The following is a 20,251-nucleotide window of genomic DNA, read 5'->3' as shown; positions in this document are numbered from 1 at the left end:
GGAGACAAACCGTTTTTAATGGATGTCAATGGATGCTCTGCAAACAGCAATTGACATTGTAAAACACAAAATAGACTATTATTTTGTGCATCCATTGACATCCATTAAAAACGGTTTGTCTCCTTTGCAATGTCCCACTGCATTACCCTGGATGTTTGCCTTAAAGAGGCTCTGGTATTTGTTTGTGCTGATTAACAGCCCTTTTCTTATTTTAAAAGTTATACCACTTTATTTTATTATTAGCATTTAATTCAAGAAGATTTCAGCAGCATTGCAAGGTGCTTCTAAAACTCTAATACAGAACTTTTCCTGAATTTCAGGTCAACTGGCCTGCCTTCCTGGGCATTTCTACAACTAGGTTGGCGCCTCCTGTGGAAATCCTCTGCTTTCAACCCAAATCAAACATACAAGAATAATTTTTGATGATTACCATTACATACGTTCTAAACAAATGTGCAGGGTCAATTTGAGCTCCCTCAATCTGTGACATGGACTTTCAGTGTCAGGAACATAAACTAAATATTATTACAGGTTGATAAAACTTACTGATTCCTTTGGATTTGGGGGCAATTTTTTCTATATCTTTCAGTTGAAACACATCTTTCTGGAAGGAGGAAAAATAATCTTAATTAATATCATCTTCCAAAGTTTGAGAATCATCAGACAAGTGTGTTAGACATGAACACAATCACATATTTAGAACCTTAATGAATTCATATTCAAACAAGAATGTGAAATCGTGACTACTTACGGTTTCAAAAAATATTTCCATCATACGACTTCTTTTCTCTTCCAAGCTGAGTCCTTTCTTTTTAGACTGTGGAGTATAAAACATAAAGCCTTTGTATCAATAAAGTGAACATAACAACAAAAATAATTCAGCTGTCATTACTGAATAGCTGTGCGGTTTTTATTTGTTATTAACCCTTTCAGTATCATATCTTTGAGAAAAATAAAATAAAATGTTTCTGACACGAGTGGAACTAGAGGTGGAAAATTCGGACTTATTTCTGTTAATTGATTCTTTCAGACAGTTTGTTTCAAAGAATTGGTTCAAAAACGGATTTATTTCAAAGCAGCTTTTACGTCTCAAAGTTATTATGTGCTCCAGAATGTTCAGCACCATTTGTTGAACTGTCATCAAAACTCAAGTCTTAAAATATTTTAGGGGGGCTTTCAGGAATCAGGATGAAGGCTGACTTTAATAGCATTTGATTTTCAGTTTTCATAAGCATGATAGTTTAAAAAAAGATTGCCGAAGTACAAAATAATAAATAATTAATTAAAAACTAACCTCATCCTACTGTTAAAGAAACATATTTTTCATATATATAATGACTTAACGTACTAGTCTGAACTCAGAAGACTTTTTTTTTAAATATGTTTTGTAATATCATAAATTTGATGTAAAATAGCTTCCTAGCGATCTGAATGCTCAGTCATCATCGCATTTGGCTTCGTATTACAATATTAACGTTACATATTAAAACATGAATTAATTATAACGTTATACATTTTCGTCCAACAGCGTTAACATTCATCAAAAACTAACTTAACCTCGATGCAACTGCCCAAATACAACCCTCTATTTTGGCGGTCATAAAAACATTTTGACACATTTATTCACAGTTCAACGACGTACCTTAACGTTAACTAGGTTGATATAGTTAACGTTAATAGTTAGGTTGTTATAGATCTCAACACAATCTAGAAATATTCGACCTGTTTAACACAATTCTGCAAACCTTACTGCAGTTTATTCATATAAGCGACTTTCTCTAAACAATATGCGAAGTAATACTATAATTAAATGCAAGAACTTAAGCTCTTACCATGTTTGACACTTCCACAGCTTGAGTTTGGCGCGAGTTGTGAAGGAAAACTCACTGCGCGTGCGTGTTCCTTGAGTGTATAACTGCGCATGTGCGTTAGACCATTTTTGATCTGAGGAGGACATGGTGGTAGATTCGCAAAAAGTATAATGTAGTTTGTACTGAAAATATTACCCATTTAGTTAACTCTATATAAATTCTCTCTTATTCATTTAATTACTGCGTTGCCATGACTTTATGTGTGTCTCATGCACAAACAACATCAGGTTTTATGATTTAAGAGAGTGTTGTCTAAAGTAGGCTAGGATCAGTGGAAAAGTAAAAGGTCCCAAAGTATTTATATTTTGCTTCTCTATGTTTGCAAGGCTTTCCAGGATGTTGGGCAGAGCTAGCCTTATATGATACTGCCCCTCTTCATCAAGTAGGCTATTTAATTGCAGCACAATCTTGTTTTGTTATTATTAGTACAGAATATTCATGGATTTTTGAAGAGTCTTAATATCCATGACTCAGTCCTTAGCCATAAGAAAGTTACTAAGAACATTTGCCTGAGCAAATACATATTATGAAAGAGCCTGAAACTAAATAATAAGCTACGGGTCAGTGAAACAGAAAATGTTGATGTTAGCCTGGACATCAAACTGAATGTTTTCATATGTAAATGGTATGTATTCATTTTGTAACTCTACTACCCCCTCCACATGACAGCTTGATCCCTCCTAAATGACATCAAAACACGATGTTGTGCAAGTTGAGGCCTTTTTTCCACCTTTTTTACTTGAAACGGGCCTCACAAAAGAAGGGGCTTCTGCCCCGTCACCTGCTGTGCACCCTGTTTAGGGTTTAGAAAGGTAGATAACTTATTTCAACATTTTGTAATAATCAGTTATTTCTGGCATCATGTTTGACATCTAAATGCTAAAAAAAAACTATATTCATACTGTAGTCACAGTTCTTTTTGTAATTCAATTTGGATAAGTGCTAAGAGAGTTCATAACTGTTTTGACCAAGACAGATGTAGCAGTGTAGACTCAAACTCTTTACAGTCTCTTCCTACTTCAGTCTGTTTAAAGTCTTGCGTTTAAAGCTGCCTCTGTTTACTCAGCTCTTTTGGCACTTCTCTTTTTTTTCTCTGGTTTTTGGTTAGGTCACATACCATATATGCAGGAATGTGTTTTCACAGCTAACTGAGGAACAGCTTGGCTTGTGGTAACAAGCTCACTGTTTGATTGCATCACATCCGAGGGAGAGAACGAAAGGGTGGTGTTTTTTTTTTCGTAGGTAGGTGAATCAGGTCTGAAAGAGGAAGCAGGATGTCATGAAGGCGTGTTAGCCACCAGTCACTATGCAATGAGTCTGTGTCTGTGTCTCTGTCTACCATTAGTGTGGGCCAGTGCTTCCACCGAGGACTCTGGGAAATGAATCTGATACTATTCCTACTTTTGGCATTGACAGCTAGCCGGACTGGACTTGGTAGGTACTCACGGTAGTAGATCATTTTTCTTTATGTAGAATCCTATCTCTCTCTCTCTTTCTCTTTCCATTTTCCCCCATTCATCTAAAGTAACTCTCCTCTGTCCTGTCTGCTCTCTTCGTCAGGGTTCTCAGAAATCATTTTACACTGTAATTGGCCCCTAGGCAACACAACACTTGTGAAGTCATGTGGACATTAAGGGTGCATTCAAATGATCTGTCGTATCTACCACAATGGACGAGGATAAAGTTGAGGACAGGATGGTCACAGAACATTATAACTAGTTCTCTGACTCATTTTGTTGCTCTTGGTTTCATGCAAAGCACAAAACAGCTCGTCTTTGTGGACGAACAAAGATAACGTTGATTCAGGACAATTGTATCTTCCTCGTGGTTTATGGCATTCGTTTCCTTGTAACTGATTATTTGTTTCCTCCTTTTTACCTCAAAGTTCTCTTGTAGCTGAATGTGAATTTTGATATTAAGATTAGCATATGTTGTATTTAAGATGAAGTTGATAACAGTTTTACATATTAACATTATTTAATTTAATAGCTTTGAAATAAACAATATTGTGAATGTTGGCGAATGTTAGTCTCTACATATTAGCGTCTAAATATTTGAGATCTTTAAACATTTAATGAAATATATATATATAGAATTATAGGTGATATAATGCTATTCCATGTTCTTTCATTAAACATAAGTTAATGTTTAATGAATGAACATGAATTAACAATGTATACACATAGTTTTATGTTTTATATTATCATATGAATTATATGTACACTGTTTTTAGAAGAAGTCTGTTCTGCTGACCAAGGTTGCATTTATTTTATTAAAAATAAAAAATAAATATTGTGAAATATTTTTAAAATGTAAAATAACTGTTTTCTATTTGAATATTTTTTATAATGTAATTTTATTAAAATTGCTGAATTTTCAGCATCATTACTCCAGTCTTCAGTGTCACATGATCCTTTAGAAATCATTTTAATATGATGATTTGCTGCTCAAGAAACATTTATGATAATTATCAATGTTGAAAACAGTAAAACATTCAAAAGAACAACATTTATTTTAAATAGAATCTTTTGTAACATTATAAATGTCTTTATTGTCACTTTTGATCAATTTAATGCATTCTTGCTGAATAAATGTATTAATTTCTTTAAGTCCACCCCAAAAAATCTCACTTTTGAACGGTAGTGCAATGTTACAAAAGCTTTCTATTTCAGATAAGTACTGTTCTTTTCAACTTTCTATTCATCAAAGAATCCTAAAAAAAAGTTTTCAACATTGATAATAATCATAAATGTTTCTTGAGCAGCAAATCATCATATTGATTGGCATGACAGGAATAAATTAAATTTTAAAATGCATTCAAATAGAAAACAGTTGTTTTACATTTTAATATTATTTCACAATATTACTGTTTTTGTTGTTTTTTTTTAAATAAAAGCAGCCTTGCTGAGCATAAGAGACTGCTTCTAAAAAGATAAAAAAATCTGCAGTGTATAGGCCTATTTAAATGATTTTGTACCTAAACGTTTTTGTACCTGTCCGTTAACAGAAACTTAAGTGCTGTTTATTTAAAAATCCTTTTTAAAAGAAAGAAAAAAAAATCATGGATGAATTTCATGAGGAAGTACAAGGAACGTTTCTAATCTCTCAGGTAAATTGAGAGACTGATGCTAAGATAACAGCTTTCTTCTGAACTTCAACAAGTTTAAACTAATCCTCAGTGTAAAAATCAAATGAAGGTTCTTTACAGTCAGTTCTTAAATGTGTAAAGTAATTTAGTTTTATGTCATTACAGTTCAGTGTGAAGAAGACAAAGAAGAGACGGAGGCAGATATTGTCTCAGAAGATGCATGTGAGTGCTTTAGAACACCTCTTTTGTATTTTATTTTATGCGATTTGATGCAGACAAGCTTTAGTCCTGAATGGTTCATGTTCCAAGCTTATTTGTAGACATCTACTTTCTTGTGGCAATATTTTGTATGCCTGCCACAGTTGTCTAGAATGGGTTTATCCATCTAAGTATGAGCACTCACTTCCTCTCATAAATTAATCTGATCTGTTTACATTTAACAGTTGTAGTAACTCCCAAAGCAGAAGGTGAAAAAGACCCAGGTAAGAATTGGTGGTAATTACATTTGACACATCAGTATATGTGATGTAAAGGTATTTATATATTGTCATGTACAAAAAAAACAACAACACATTTATAATGTATACACTACTGTTCAAATGTTTGGGGTCAGTAAGATTTTTTTTTTTGTGAAAGAGATTAATACTTTTATTCAGCAAGGATGGATCAAAAGCGACAGTAACGACATGTAACAAAAAAATTATAATAATTATAATTTTAAAATCAATTAAGCAACACAACTTTTTTCATCATTGATAATAATCATAAATGTTTCTTGAGCAGCAAATCATTGTATTAGAATGATTTCTGAAAGGATCATGTGACACCGAGTAATGATGCTGTAAATTCAGCTTTGCCATCACACAAATTAATTTGCATTTTAAAATATATTAACATTGAAAACAGTTATTTTAAATTGTAATAATATTTCACAATATTACTGTTTTTACTGTACTTTTGTCAAATAAATGCAGCCTTGGTTAACATAAGAGATTTCTTTCAAAAACATTGCATTTTTACAAAAACATCCCCCAAACTTTTGAACATTAATGTATGTTTCAAAATAATGTTAATGTTAATATAATAGCCTTTTTATTTTCACTCTACTAAAGCCAATTATTAAAATATTATCTAGAAAATGTATTAAGCATATTTTTTTTTTCCTAAAGTAGCCTACTGTTCGATATAGAAAACCTGAAAAGAATCAGTTGCTGTTCAGATTTATTTGTAATGATCTTTTCACAATAAATATTGTTCTGAAGCATTTTGTTGCCATAAAATTTCGTATATATATCAGCCATTTCGTAAAATCTTTTCCTTTTCTCTCAAATTTTGTGAACCCTTTGTGGTCGACAGTTTGGAAACCTCTAAGCTAAATTAACTGTAAAAAGAATTTACTGGTAAATTTAAAGTAAAAGTACTGGCATCAAAAGCTGTTTATTGTGTAATTCAACAGTGTAAATATAGCTGTACTATGTAGCAAATATTAGGCCTATTGTGTAGTTCATAAGCCATATAAGTCATACATAATATGTATAATGTTTTAAGTGTTGATGTTTGTATTTTCACGATTCATTTATTTCTTTATAGAGAATCGGGATGTGGAAGGATCTGGAGATGGGAAGAGCCGGGGTACGCATTGCACTTTTCACATGCTTGACCTCAAACTGAAATAAGCAATTCAAACTTTATCTGATCTTATGCAATTGCAGCTAACTCGGTTAACTCGGATTTAGACTCCACACCAAACAGTGATGTTAATAATGAGGAAAAAAAGCCGACTACTAAGACTGATACAGACGCAGACACAGACACAAAGGATCTCATCTTGCCCTTCATCATACCCCTGCTTCTCACACTTGTCATCGTCGCTGTGATCGTGTGTGTAGTCATGATGTACCGCAGGGGAAGAAAAGTTGCTGGTATGTCAGGATGCATTCAAACAAATGCATACGCAAATAACCAGCTAAATGCATCAGTTACAGGGTGTTTACATGTGTTTCCATATTTAGGCTGAAAGACACAAATATTAACACTTCAGTGTAGATGAAACTGAATGGTGAATATGATAACGGTATGTTAGGAATAAATATGAATGGACGCACAGTAGTTTAAACCCACTGGGAGGCATTTGTAAACTCCAGATTCATTTCACAAATAAAAAATGTGGACACTCAATAATTACATTTTTAATTACATTTTTGCAACATAGTTTTTAACATCCATCACTCTGAGACTAAAAAAGTGTTCCTTACACTTCTCCTTACATTTTTACAGTTTGCTAGAAGTTCCTTTGAAGGCTACTGAAATTGAAGTCTTATAAATTAAGAACATTTCTGTGTAATGTTTAACTATTTTGTCATCTTTTTTTATGAAGGCACAAAAAAAGATCCTTATTTGGATCAAGAAGACCATGAAAAGGTGCCAATGTAAGTATACATTTTAAGAGCATCTTATATTTCTTTAAAACCTAATGCTGAAAATAATTAATTGGTTTGATAGAGCCAACTCAAGTTAAACAAACTAGTTCAAACATATTAACTTTTATGATTATTTATAACTTTCTTTTGTTTTCTCAATTTTAAGTAATCTGAATTGTTTCACTGTTTTGAGTTTTATGAACTAGTTTCTTTTCATTTAGACTTAAATTTAACTGAAACTGGGCTGCGATGGAATTTCTATTTCCCAGCATGCTTTGCCATGACACTCAAAAGGGAGAGAATGCTAAAATGAAGTGTTATATAATGTTTTTTTGTGCAAGATTAATGTTAAGTGGGAGATTTAGTTGTGTTTAATGTTTTGCTATGTTAGTTTAGAAGAGTTTGTTATGTTGGTTTTTTTTGGGGGGGATAGGTTAACATCGTGACGAGTGGAGCATGAGCTTATTTTATTTTGAACATGAGCTTATTTTGAGAACAGATATACAGTGTGTTATATTGCTGTACTCATTCAGCAAGTGCTATGCTATGCTAATGCTATCAAAGCATTGTTACCAATTAGCAAGGTAGCATTTATTGAATTCGCTAGTTAAAGCTAGCCAAGTTTCCATTACTAAAAATATTTAAGTTGATTATTTTAAGTTAAATGTATGAATTGTATGAGTAAATACAAATCTGCAAGTTCTGCTTACTTAAACTTTAAACTTAAATTTTAGTTGTTTGGTTAATATGTTGCTTAGTCCCTTTTATGATCAGAGTGAATCTGCAAAACTGGATGTTATCAGACCTTGAGCACAAAATCATAAAAAAAAAAAATATTGGATAATTATTCATTTAAGACCATGTACTCATTATTTATTTTCAATAATTTAGAAATTAAATTTTGATAACTACCAATAATAATTGAATTGGTTTTTACAGTCATATTTCCCTGTGTCTTTATTTAGTCATTTATTTATTAATCCCAATTATTTAGTATTCGCCTGAAATGCACGTATTTTGAACCACGTACTTTGAAAAATTCAAGTTTCGACATTCACAGTGAACATTAACAGAATCCCTGTACTATATAATATACACAATATTCACACTAATACATTTATTTACCCCTTGTATGTCAATTAAAAAAAGTTACTCTGAGGTCCTTAGAGGACAAAAATGTCATAAAAATGTGAAGCTTTTTAAAGTTAAAATTTGAAGCAATAAAAGTTTTTTGAATATAAAATATATATTTTATATATAAATATATAAAATATTTTATTGAACATGTTGAATTCTAAAACTGCTAAATATAATAAATAAGTTGTGTTCCAAATTTGAGATTGATATCTCAAAAAATTAGCTTTCAGTAAGATTTTGTTTGGGTGCATTACCAAATTTTCCCCTTTCAATGCCAGCAAAGCTCTGCTGGTACACTGTGGTTGGATTTTTGATTTGCAGTGCAGTAGTTTTTCTCTCTTAAATACTGCAAGCACGCACACACACAATTGTTTTTACTACACACATACAAACCACACTCTGACATCCATATACCAAAACACCCACACAATTATAGCGGCATAATTTATCTAATTGGCTCTATAATATGCAGGAGCAGAAAACAGTGATAAAGAGAGTATTTGCTTTATAGGCCAAACCTGAGAAAATGGCACCATCTTGTAAAATGTTTTTTTATTATTATTTTGAAGCCTTGTTAACAGAAGGAAAGCCTATTAACAAAGATTGTATCATTTTATGGTTAAATTGCCCTGGGATTAAAAAATTGGGGACTTTTTGGTCCTTAAAGGCACAATATGTAAGATTATAGCATTAAAATATCCAAAAACCACTAGAACAATGTTACATATTTTGTTGACTTGTGTACTTACATTATCCCAAATGTTTCCAATAATGTTTATATCCAGAGAAATAATTTTAACCAGGATATTGTGCATCGCCTGTCAATGACATCATACCCGCGCGTTACTCTCGGTTTTATTTTCTACAACCCCAAATCAGAAAAAGTTGGGACAGTATGGAAAACGCAAAAAAAAAAAAGAAGTGATTTCTAAATTTACTTTGACTTGTATTTCATTGCAGACAATATGAACACAAAATATTTCATGTTTTGTTTGGTCAACTTCATGTCATTTGTAAATATGCATCCTTTCCTGTCATTCAGACCTGCAACACATTTCAAAAAAAGTTGGGACAGGAGCAATTTAGGGCTAGTAATGAGGTAAAATTGTTAAATAATGATGTGATTTGAAACAGGTGATGTCAACAGGTGATTGTAATTATGATTTGGTACAAAAGCAGCATCCAAGAAAGGTCTAATCCTTTAGGAGCAAAGATGGGCCGAGGATCGCCAGTTTGCCAACAAATACGTGAGAAAATTATTTAAATGTTTAAAAACAATGTTCCTCAAAGAAAGATAGGAAGAGATTTGGATATTTCACATTCAACAGTGCATAACATAATTAAAAGATTCAAGGAATCTGGAAGAATTTCAGTGCGTAAAGGACAAGGGCGCAAGCCTAAGCTGAACAACCGTGATCTCCGATCCCTCAGGCGGCACTGCATCAAGAATCGTCATTCATCTATAAGCGATATCACCACATGGGCTCAGGACTACTTTGGCAAACCTTTGTCAAGTACCACAATATGTAGTTACATCCACAAATGCCAGTTAAAACTGTACTGTGCCAAAAGGAAGCCCTATGTTAACAGTGTCCAGAAGCGCCGTCGACTTCTCTGGGCTCGGAGGCATCTGGGATGGACCATCACACAGTGGAAACGTGTACTGTGGTCAGATGAATCAGTATTTCAGGTATTTTTTGGGAGGAATGGACGCCGTGTGCTCCGGACCAAAGAAGAAAAGGATCATCCAGACTGTTACCAGCAACAAGTCCAAAAGCCAGGGTCTGTCATGGTATGGGGTTGTGTCAGTGCCCTTGGCAAAGGTAACTTGCACTTCTGTGAAAGCACCATTAATGCTGAAAAGTACATAGAGATTTTGGAGCATAATATGCTGCCTTCAAGAAGACAAATTTTCCAGGGACGTCCATGCATATTTCAACAAGACAATGCAAAACCACATTCTGCACACATTACCTGGCTGCGGAGCGCAAAATGCGACAACGAAGACCCCGTACTGTTGCCCACCTTAAGACTTGTTTGCAGGGAGAATGGGACAAAATTACAACTGAAACACTTCATCACTTGGTGTCTTCAGTCCCTAAACGTCTTTTAAGTGTTGTGAAAAGGAATGGCAACATTACAAAGTGATAAATGCTTTACTGTCCCAACTTTTTTTGAAATGTGTTGCAGGTCTGAATGACAGGAAAGGATGCATATTTACAAATGACATGAAGTTGACCAGACAAAACATGAAATATTTTTTGTTCATATTGTCTGCAATGAAATTCAAGTCAAAGTAAATTTAGAAATCACTTCTTTTTTTTTTATTTGCGTTTTCCATACTGTCCCAACTTTTTCTGATTTGGGGTTGTAGAAACCATGGAAACACAAAAGACGCTTTAATATATTGTGTCTTTTATTAGACAGGTGAGCAACTGTTTGGATACATTCATCAACATAAAACTAATCTAAATTAATTATATAGCTCAACAGTTAGTCTTATTGTTTGAATTCATGTTTATTCAGAACTCTCAGATACAAACACAATAAACTCGCGCTGACTGACAGCGCTCTCACAACTCAGTAGTTACTATAAATAACTTTGTTAGCAATCGCTCCGTCTCCGTGATGTCCGGTTCGCGAACGAATCATTCTTTTGAATCGGTCCTTTTTAGTGAACCGAACCAGTTCACCAAATCGGACTGAATCGTTCTAAACGGTTCGCGTCTCTAGTCAGCGCTGATCCATCATTTACTAAAGTTACTAACTTTCTGACATGAGTGACAGTCCCTCCGACTAGAAATAGACTAATAACCTGAAGTATATGCTGTAACTACAACAGTTCGCTGAACTGAGACTGACAGAACTGATGTGAAGTGAACTCCGGTCCATCCGTCTCTCTGGCAGCAGCTCGTGCCTGTTAGACCTCGTTAAACCACGCCCCCTCCGCTCATTTCAAATGCAAAGATGTCAGCCAATCACAACAGTGGGCGTTTTTACTGAAGTCTCACAGCAGACACGCCTCTTGAAATAGGGCATTCAGCCACAGGGCAAACATCAATATTGAAAAAATGCCTTTTATTTCTAAATTATGACATTTTATGATGTAAAAATCATACTAACAATATAAGTACACCTCAGGAAACATTATAAAATAATAGAAAAATGCCATGCCATGGGACCTTTGAGGTCTTGAGGAACTATTTTGTGTACCTAGTGCAAAATAGATTTATTAAAAAGGAAATGAGGTTGAAATAGTAAAATTCCAATAAAAATACACACCTGCGCCAAAAGTTATGGAGTTGGCTTTAACACAGACAAAATTATCAAAAAAACGAAACTGAAAAAGACAAAAATGTCTATAAGGTCGCACAAGGGTTAGTGACTGTTGTGATTTGGCAATTCAGACTGTTCACATATATTCATAATGGGACAAAATGATGTTCCACAAAAGCTGTTCATGGTTAGTTGGTTCCTCTTTAAAGATCAAAAATCTGCCACAGGCCCACAGCAGACAAGAACAACTTCCTCATAATAAACAGCCCTCAAACGCACGTGTTGTTCTCTTCTTGTTCCCAGGCCCATGTTTGATGATGATATCCCATCAGTGATGGAGCTGGAAATGGAAGATCTAGAAAACTGGATATCAAAAGGTGACCACTAAAACATCTAACATCCTCTGACTCTGAGTCATGGTCCATATCTGTGCCTCTGCATGTCTCAGATATTGCACATTTATAGTGATTAATCCAAACCACAGGTGCTGGAGAGAATCACAATCTGGTGTTCTAATAAACATACATGATTGTTTCAAAATTAAAGCTAAAGGTCCTTTACTGACACTTAATTTGAACTTGAATTTCAACATGCTTCAGTTTTACTGAATTCAGTAAGTTTGTGCTTTGACCAGCAGGGGGAGCAATTGCATTAGAAACATTCAAATGCTCACAGAAACTTCCTCAGCTGCATGAAAGTTGCTCTTTAGGCAGTTTTCTGAAACGTATTCACACTTAAACAACACATTTTTCTTCCACCAGAACTTCAAAATTAAGGTTCAAAACGTCCTTCATATATATAGAAGTATGTATTTATTGAAGTTGTTTGTATTGTGAACAATGCTGTTAAAGTGTGTGAAGTGCTGTAGTTGTTTAAATGTATGATCTATTTCTATATGATAAGATGAATAAGTAGTGGAACATGCTTTGTTTAATGCTTTTAACATAAAGAATCTGTGTTTTTTCATCGTTTGCTTGCAGATGGAGGCAAGAAAGTGGACACAGGCCAAATATAATGAATAGCTTTTCAGTGAGTACACTAGACTTTTTATTCCCTCCTTTATGCAAGATGTAGTCCAAACCTGGGAAAGCTACACAATTTCTAGAACAAAGTCAGAGCATATTCACAGTACAGTATTGGCTTGGACAGCTGTCTAGCGGTTAGTAACAGGAAAGCCATTGTACTAGCTTGCAAATATTTAATTTTCAGGGGAGATCTGTGACAGATGTTGTGCATTACTTGATTATTTACATTCACACATCATATTTCACTGCATTTCAGATTATTTCCAAGTAATGAAGAAGAGTCACATAAATGGTCGTAATAACATTTCAAAAACGTACAGTATATGCAAAATACACAGCAGCCGTTGGGTTCATCAGTAACATGAAACTTTGCCTTTTCTTTTGGGCGTTGAGGAGGGTTTTTTCCAAAGACATTTGAAAAATAATGGGGGTCCGCAAAGCTGGACATGGTAAAACTCTGCCCATTTTTATGTGAAACACAGAGCAGTGGTGCAAGACAAAGCATGAAGAAATGTGTTTGCGTGTGTCACACCCTGTAATGTAATGTGTAAGGTATCATTTCCTGGAACTGTGAAATGACATAAGGTTACCTCTTACTTTACTTTCCAGTGGAATGCCCCTGTACACAACAGCATGTCAACTTTTTCCTGTTTATTAACTTTCCCGTTTATTACGACTGCAAATTTTGCCCAAAATGTGATTATTTTGTCTTGTAGAACATTTACAGTTTGAGCTGTGATAATATGATAAACATCTCTAATGGCTGCCTCTTAAATCTCCAGGGGAAAAAACAAAAAGACAATTGAAACAGGACACGCAAAAACTGCAAACTAACAAACAATAGCTTTTGTCTACAAATTAATGTTTTGTCTACGTTCTGCTGCCACTAGAAATGGTTGCTCTTTCAGATTTCGTTAACACTTTACAATAAGATCTCATTTGTTAACATATTAATGCATTAACTAACAATGAGCAACATCGTCATATAGTGTTTATTACCTTTAATGTTAGTTAATAAAAAGGTTTATTTTCATGTTAGTTCACGGTGCTTTAACTAATGTTAACAGATTTGACTTTGGATCTTAAAAATGTATTAGTAAATGTTGAGATTAATCAATGCCGTAGAAGTATTGTTCATTGTAAATGTAGTTGCTTACAAATAATACCTTATTGTAAAGTGTTACTCGGATTTCTTTCAGTCACAATAAAGTGAACAGAGTAAAAAAAAAATATGGTAACACTCTATTTTGATGGTCCATTTTAAACATTTTACAAACTATATAGATAACTTTGCAACTACATGTCAACTACCAGTCATTAGAGTATTAGTAGACTGTCTGCTTAATAACTGCTAACACTTTATTTTGATGCTCCCCAACAGACATTCTACTATAAATCTGAACCCTAACTTCTATCTATCTATCTATCTATCTATCTATCTATCTATCTATCTATCTATCTATCTATCTATCTATCTATCTATCTATCTATCTATCTATCTATCTATCTATCTATCTATCTATCTATCTATCTATCTATCTATCTATCTATCTATCTATCTATCTCTATCTATCTATCTATCTATCTATCCACACACATACATACATACAGGTGCTGGTCATATAGAATATCATCAAAAAGTTTATTTATTTCACTAATTCCATTCAAAAAGTGAAACTTGTATATTATATTCATTCATTACACACAGACTGATATATTTCAAATGTTTATTTCTTTTAATTATGATGATTATAACTAACAACTAAGGAAAATCCCAAATTCAGTGTCTCATCAAATTAGAATATTACTTAAGACCAATACAAAGAAAGGATTTTTAGAAATCTTGGCCAACTGAAAAGTATGAACATGAAAAGTATGAGCATGTACAGCACTCAATACTTAGTTGGGGCTACTTTTGCCTGAATTACTGCAGCAATGCGGCGTGGCATGGAGTCGATCAGTCTGTGGCACTGCTCAGGTGTTATGAGAGCCCAGGTTGCTCTGATAGTGGCCTTCAGCTCTTCTGCATTGTTGGGTCTGGCATATCGCATCTTCCTTTTCACAATACCCCATAGATTTTCCATGGGGTAAAGGTCAGGCGAGTTTGCTGGCCAATTAAGAACAGGGATACCATGGTCCTTAAACCAGGTACTGGTTGCTTTGGCACTGTGTGCAGGTGCCAAGTCCTGTTGGAAAATGAAATCTGCATCTCTATAAAGTTGGTCAGCAGTAGGAAGCATGAAGTGCTCTTAAACTTCCTGGTATATGGCTGCGTTGACCTTGGACCTCAGAAAACACACTGGACCAACACCAGCAGATGACATGGCACCCCAAACCATCACTGGTTTCCAAAGGAAATGCTAAATTTACTTTCATCAGAGAACATAACTTTGGACCACTTTTTTTCTTTAGCACAGGCGAGACGCTTCTGACGCTGTCTGTTGTTCAAGAGTGGCTTGACACAATAAATGCGACAGCTGAAACCCATGTCTTGCATACGTCTGTGTGTAGTGGTTCTTGAAGCACTGACTCCAGCTCCAGTCCACTTTTTGTGAATCTCCCCCACATTTTTGAATGGGTTTTGTTTCACGATCCTCTCCAGGGTGCGGTTATCACTATTGCTTGAACACTTTTTTCTACCACATCTTTTCCTTCCCTTCGACTCTCTATCAATGTGATTGGACACAGAGCTCTGTGAACAGCCAGCCTTTTTTGCAATGACCTTTTGTGTCTTGCCCTCCTTGTTCAAGGTGTCAATTGTCGTCTTTTGGACAACTGTCAAGTCAGCAGTCTTCCCCATGATTGTGTAGCCTACAGAACTAGACTGAGAGATGATTTAAAGGCCTTTGCAGGTGTTCTGAGTTAATTAGCTGATTAGAGTGTGGCACCAGGTGTCTTCAATATTGAACCTTTTCACAATATTCAAATTTTCTGAGATACTGAATTTGGGATTTTCCTTAGTTGTCTGTTATAATCATCAAAATTAAAAGAAATAAACAATTGAAATATATCAGTCTGTGTGTAATGAATGAATATAATATACAAGTTTCCCTTTTTGAATGGAATTAGTGAAATAAATCAACTTTTTGATGATATTCTAATTATATGACCAACACCTGTATGTGTAGTCTACTACTCTAATGAGAGTCAGATAACATGTAGTTGTAAAGTTACTTATATAGCAGAATGTCTAAAGTGGACCATCAAAATAAAGTGTAACCAAAAAAATAAATTTGTATTTGGATATTGAACTCATTAAACCCTTTTAAGTCCACTTAAGTTGTGACCCTAACCCTAACCCTAACCCTAGTTCACATTCACACTGTTTTTGGAATAAATGTGAATATAATAATATTATTATGATCCTTCAGACATTTCTGATTATCAATGTTGAATTTTTGTGGAAACCATGACACGTTTTTTTCAGGATTCTTTGATGAATGGAAAGTTCAAAAGAACAGCATTTGACACAATCCAGAATTAAATGATTTAATTAAGTCATTAAAAACTAATAATAGTATATATACTGTGGCATGAATTCATTTCATGTTTGTGCATCCCAACTGCTTTGTGAAGTGAAATGACACAATTTTTTCTTTTCTAAACAAACACTGAAAAGTCAAGACACGAATACACTTTTAGTGATACATTGACTCTTGTCAAGTGGCTAGATTGTCAAATAGGTTTGAAGTGGCACTAACAGAATAATAAACAGCAGCATTGTCTGTTGACCTCCAGATAATCAGCACAGAGGTGCGAGCGGCTCTTACACAAGCACCCAACGACATTCATTTGCTTACTAATGCAGACACAAACACAGACTATGTCCTTCTGTCAAGTTTGTTTTGATGAGGCTGCGTACGAGGAACAGAATAGCCGTGCCTGCTGACTTTTGACCCCCGGGTCGGTGCTGCCAGCATCGACATCTGGTAGTCATTACAGCAGGCATGCGTGGAAGCACGGCTCAGACCGGGCCAGAAATGAGGAGGGCCTCTTTTTTTCCCCTCTTGCGTACTCTCTGTCTCGCTCTCCCTGGGAACACCAGAGGGTCAGAGTCCACAAGCCAGGAATGTAAGCTTACGTCATGCAGACTGTGTTTTTCCCAGGATCGGATTGGTATCATAGCGCTATGGGGGAGCAAGCTACACAAAGGCTAGGTGATGTCAAGAATGACAAATTAATGTTTATATAAACATAAACGGATAATATCTGAGGCCACATCAGCAGAAGTATGGACTGCTCTGTTTATGCTGCATTGAGTTTAAAAGGAAACTAATCTGATCTTGAAACTGAAATTCTTTGCAGTTTTATGTCTTAAAGTCACCATGAGATCAAAATTGACAATTCTTTTTTATAATGGAATATTGCAGTATTTATTATAAATGATTCATCCGTGCACATTATTATTTTTTTTTATTAAAAAGACTCTTGCAGCGACATCTCTTCTTGGATGACGTGTGCACCGGTGCAAGGGCGGTACAACCTGTCAATCACATGACATCACAGGAATAGCAAACCACAACCATTCAACAATACAATCAATTCTCGATGGACAAAATCAAGTCCCGCCCTACATTTTTTTTCTCAAGAATCCGTTTCACTCGGATATACGTCAAAATAGGGACAATCGCAACTTCCATTTCATGCCGACTTTAAATGGAATAATATAGCGTTGTTGAAGACTCTACAACACACAAATGTACAACAGTCTATAGATTTGTCCACAAATGTCCACAGCAACATAGTCAGCGTAGTTTGGTACATATTTGCATTAATATTTTTTTCCCTCACTTGTTTTACAGGTACCTGCTGTGGACCTGATGCTGTTTTCAGCAGCATCCTCATGTGTCCAATGTTGCACAGTTTACATATTGAGGTATACTTTTGAGGTACATTTGGATCCTTATAAGGGAAATGCTTTAAGGGCATGCATAATGTTATAACTTTATTTTAAAAAAATATTTGTAAAATACTAAAGATTGTCGTGTGAAGAACATTGCCGTTTGAATGAATCAAAAATAGTGCTGTTAAAGCAATTCATTGCGATTAATCGCATCTAACATAAAAGTTTGTGTATATATATATATATCATATATATATATATGTATGAGTGTGTGTGTGTGTGTGTGTATGTGTGTAATATATATATATATATATACACACACACACAAGACCCTGGACCCAAAACCAGTCATAAGGGTCAATTTTTTTAATGACCCTTATTTATTCATCACCTGAAAGCTTTCCATTGATGTATGGTTTGTTAGGATATGACAATATTTGGTTGAGATACATACACAAAGAAATAAAATCGCCTTTAAAGTTGTCCAAATGAAGTCCTTAGCAAGGCATATTACTTCTACTAAATACATTTTTTATATATTTACAGTAGGAAATGTACTAAATATCTTCTTGGAACATGATCTTTACTTAATATCCTAATGATTTTTGGCATAAAAGAAAAATGGATAATTTTGACCCATACAATGTATTGTTGGCTACTGCCACAAATACACCCGTGCAACTTATGACTGTTTTTGGGGTCCAGGTTCACATTTTATATATTTACAAACTTTCATGTTAAATGCGATTAATCACGATTAATGGATTTGACTAAAAAAATGTAATAAACACAAATGTTTTTCTGTCTGTTGCACTGAACGGGATACAACAGTTCTACTGGAAGCTGATATGATCCTCTGTGTACTTTTGATATTGATATTTTCACCACTTTTGATGGAATACAAACATTGATAAACAATTTAGTTTTTTCATCGTGTAATAATGCTTCGCCACAGAATTTCAGATATAAAGACGCATTTCATCATTCCATTTAAATTAGACATTATCATTTTAACCTTTGTAAATTTCATTACATTTGTTTTTGTATTCTTTTTGTACATTTTTCAGTATTGCAGGTGTGTGTTTACAATTTATATATTGCCATATCATTAATTCTTGAGAAAACACCAACACATTTCCTGCTATGTTTATATATTAAAAGAGGAACTAACTGTTATTATTGTTCTTGCCTGAGTTCATGTGTGTTTTTCTCATTACATACTGCTGATAAGATTTTTTATGTTTTTGAGAGAAGTCTCTTATGCTCATCATGGCAGCAGTAAAACCAGCAATACTGTGAAATGTTACAATTTAAAATAACTGTTTTTTATTTGAATATATTTAAAAATGTAATTCATTTCTGTGATTTAAAAACTGAATTCAGTGTCACATGATCCTTCAGAGATCATTCTAATATGCTGATGATTTGGTGCAAACATTTGGTGTAACATTTCCTATTTTTATCACAGTATAAAGTTGTGCTGCTTAAAATGTTTGTCAAAAACATGATTCATTTGTTCCATGATTTTTTGATCAATAGAAAGCTCAAAAGAACAACAATTATTTGAAATAGTTTTTTATTCATGTACCATTTTACCCATAATACTGCATCTAAATAAGTTGGTAATTTCAGTCCACTATAGTAAAAACACTTTATTCATCTAAATAAACCATAATCTTATCCACATGAGCAAAAAGACCATATTTCATGCTGCACTTATTCAATAAAGTGGACTCTTTTTTTGTACATAGCTGCCTTCTACTGAGTGCATTCTCTAATGCCAAAGGTCTGCTGGAATACTATGGGAATATGAAAGAACATTGTTTACCTTTGAGTGAAACCTTTTACCTTTTAGGCAAGAGCAGTCGTGCTGTCATGTGGTCCAGCAGAACCGTTGCACTTCAGTGTAACAGTGGTGGAAAACAACACCAGATGGAACTCATTAGATTGTTCCTTTTCCAGTCCTGTCTGATCTGTTTGGATTTAAAACCCTGTTGATCAGGGTAATGCGTGCAGATACATGAAGGTTTTGAATGTGTTGACCTGTAGGCTACTCGTGCATTAATGATTACAGATTGCTCTGTTAGTTGTTATTATCCATCTAAAACAGTTGAACTTATATTTGTTGTGCTCTTAGATTGTAGGGTTCTTGGCAGCTTATCTGTGCATTCTGTTTACACTGTCAGGCTGTTTTTGTTGTTGTTGTTTTTTTACTGCTGCATGAGCTAGGCTATGTAAAGTATTTTCTCTGACAGATTCTCTTTTGAAAAATGCACAAACAACATAACAATAGAAACAATGTAAATTAATAAGGTGATAAAAAATATTATTTAAAATATAATATTGATTAATAATAATAACTTTTTAAAACCTAGAAAAAAAGGATGACGTTAAAAAAATAAACATTTAAATACTGTATTTTCTGTTGAAATTCCTTTTAGCTTGACCACTGCAGCATCTGTTCCATGCTCCTCATTCTTTAGCGCATCGGTTTCTGGTAGATTAAGAACAGTGAAGCAAACAACAAAGATTCATCTTAATAATGCCTTAATCGTCAAGAAATAAAAACGTAATTAAATAATAAAACCTAA

General features: G+C 34.2%; 2 protein-coding genes across 2 annotated transcripts in view; one reads left to right on the top strand and one right to left on the bottom strand.

The window, feature by feature from the left end:
- Nucleotides 1-1,894, bottom strand: part of mnd1 (meiotic nuclear divisions 1 homolog) — a 31,785-nt gene extending 29,891 nt beyond the window's left edge. Inside the window, exons 1-3 of the mRNA XM_079812917.1 lie at nt 1,833-1,894; nt 752-817; nt 547-604 (exon numbers count right to left, since the gene is read on the bottom strand). Of these exons, the coding sequence (XP_079669043.1) occupies nt 547-604; nt 752-817; nt 1,833-1,835 (127 nt within the window). The 5' untranslated portion in view covers nt 1,836-1,894. The remainder of the gene's footprint in view (nt 1-546; nt 605-751; nt 818-1,832) is intronic.
- Nucleotides 1,895-3,065: 1,171 nt separating this feature from the next.
- tmem154 (transmembrane protein 154) lies at nt 3,066-19,409 on the top strand. The gene is made up of 9 exons (XM_079812916.1): nt 3,066-3,305; nt 5,125-5,181; nt 5,403-5,441; nt 6,550-6,591; nt 6,672-6,881; nt 7,337-7,388; nt 12,096-12,169; nt 12,773-12,821; nt 17,620-19,409. The coding sequence occupies exons 1-8, from the start codon at nt 3,251-3,253 to the stop codon at nt 12,805-12,807; spliced, it is 564 nt and encodes a 187-aa protein (XP_079669042.1). The 5' UTR covers nt 3,066-3,250; the 3' UTR covers nt 12,808-12,821; nt 17,620-19,409.
- The last annotated feature ends 842 nt before the right edge of the window (nt 19,410-20,251 follow it).

Source organism: Gobio gobio (genome assembly GCF_949357685.1).
Source record: "Gobio gobio genome assembly, chromosome: 3".
Lineage (NCBI taxonomy): Eukaryota > Metazoa > Chordata > Actinopteri > Cypriniformes > Gobionidae > Gobio > Gobio gobio.
Note: the sequence above shows the minus strand (reverse complement) of the source record. Positions and strands in the feature narration are given on the sequence as shown.

Excerpts from the sequence above, each read along its gene's own strand:
- tmem154 (XM_079812916.1), top strand. The coding sequence starts at position 3,251 with ATGAATCTGATACTATTCCTACTTTTGGCATTGACAGCTAGCCGGACT. Across the intron at positions 5,182-5,402 it reads TATTGTCTCAGAAGATGCAT|TTGTAGTAACTCCCAAAGCA; the intron begins GTGAGTGCTTTA and ends TACATTTAACAG. Across the intron at positions 12,170-12,772 it reads AGAAAACTGGATATCAAAAG|ATGGAGGCAAGAAAGTGGAC; the intron begins GTGACCACTAAA and ends GTTTGCTTGCAG.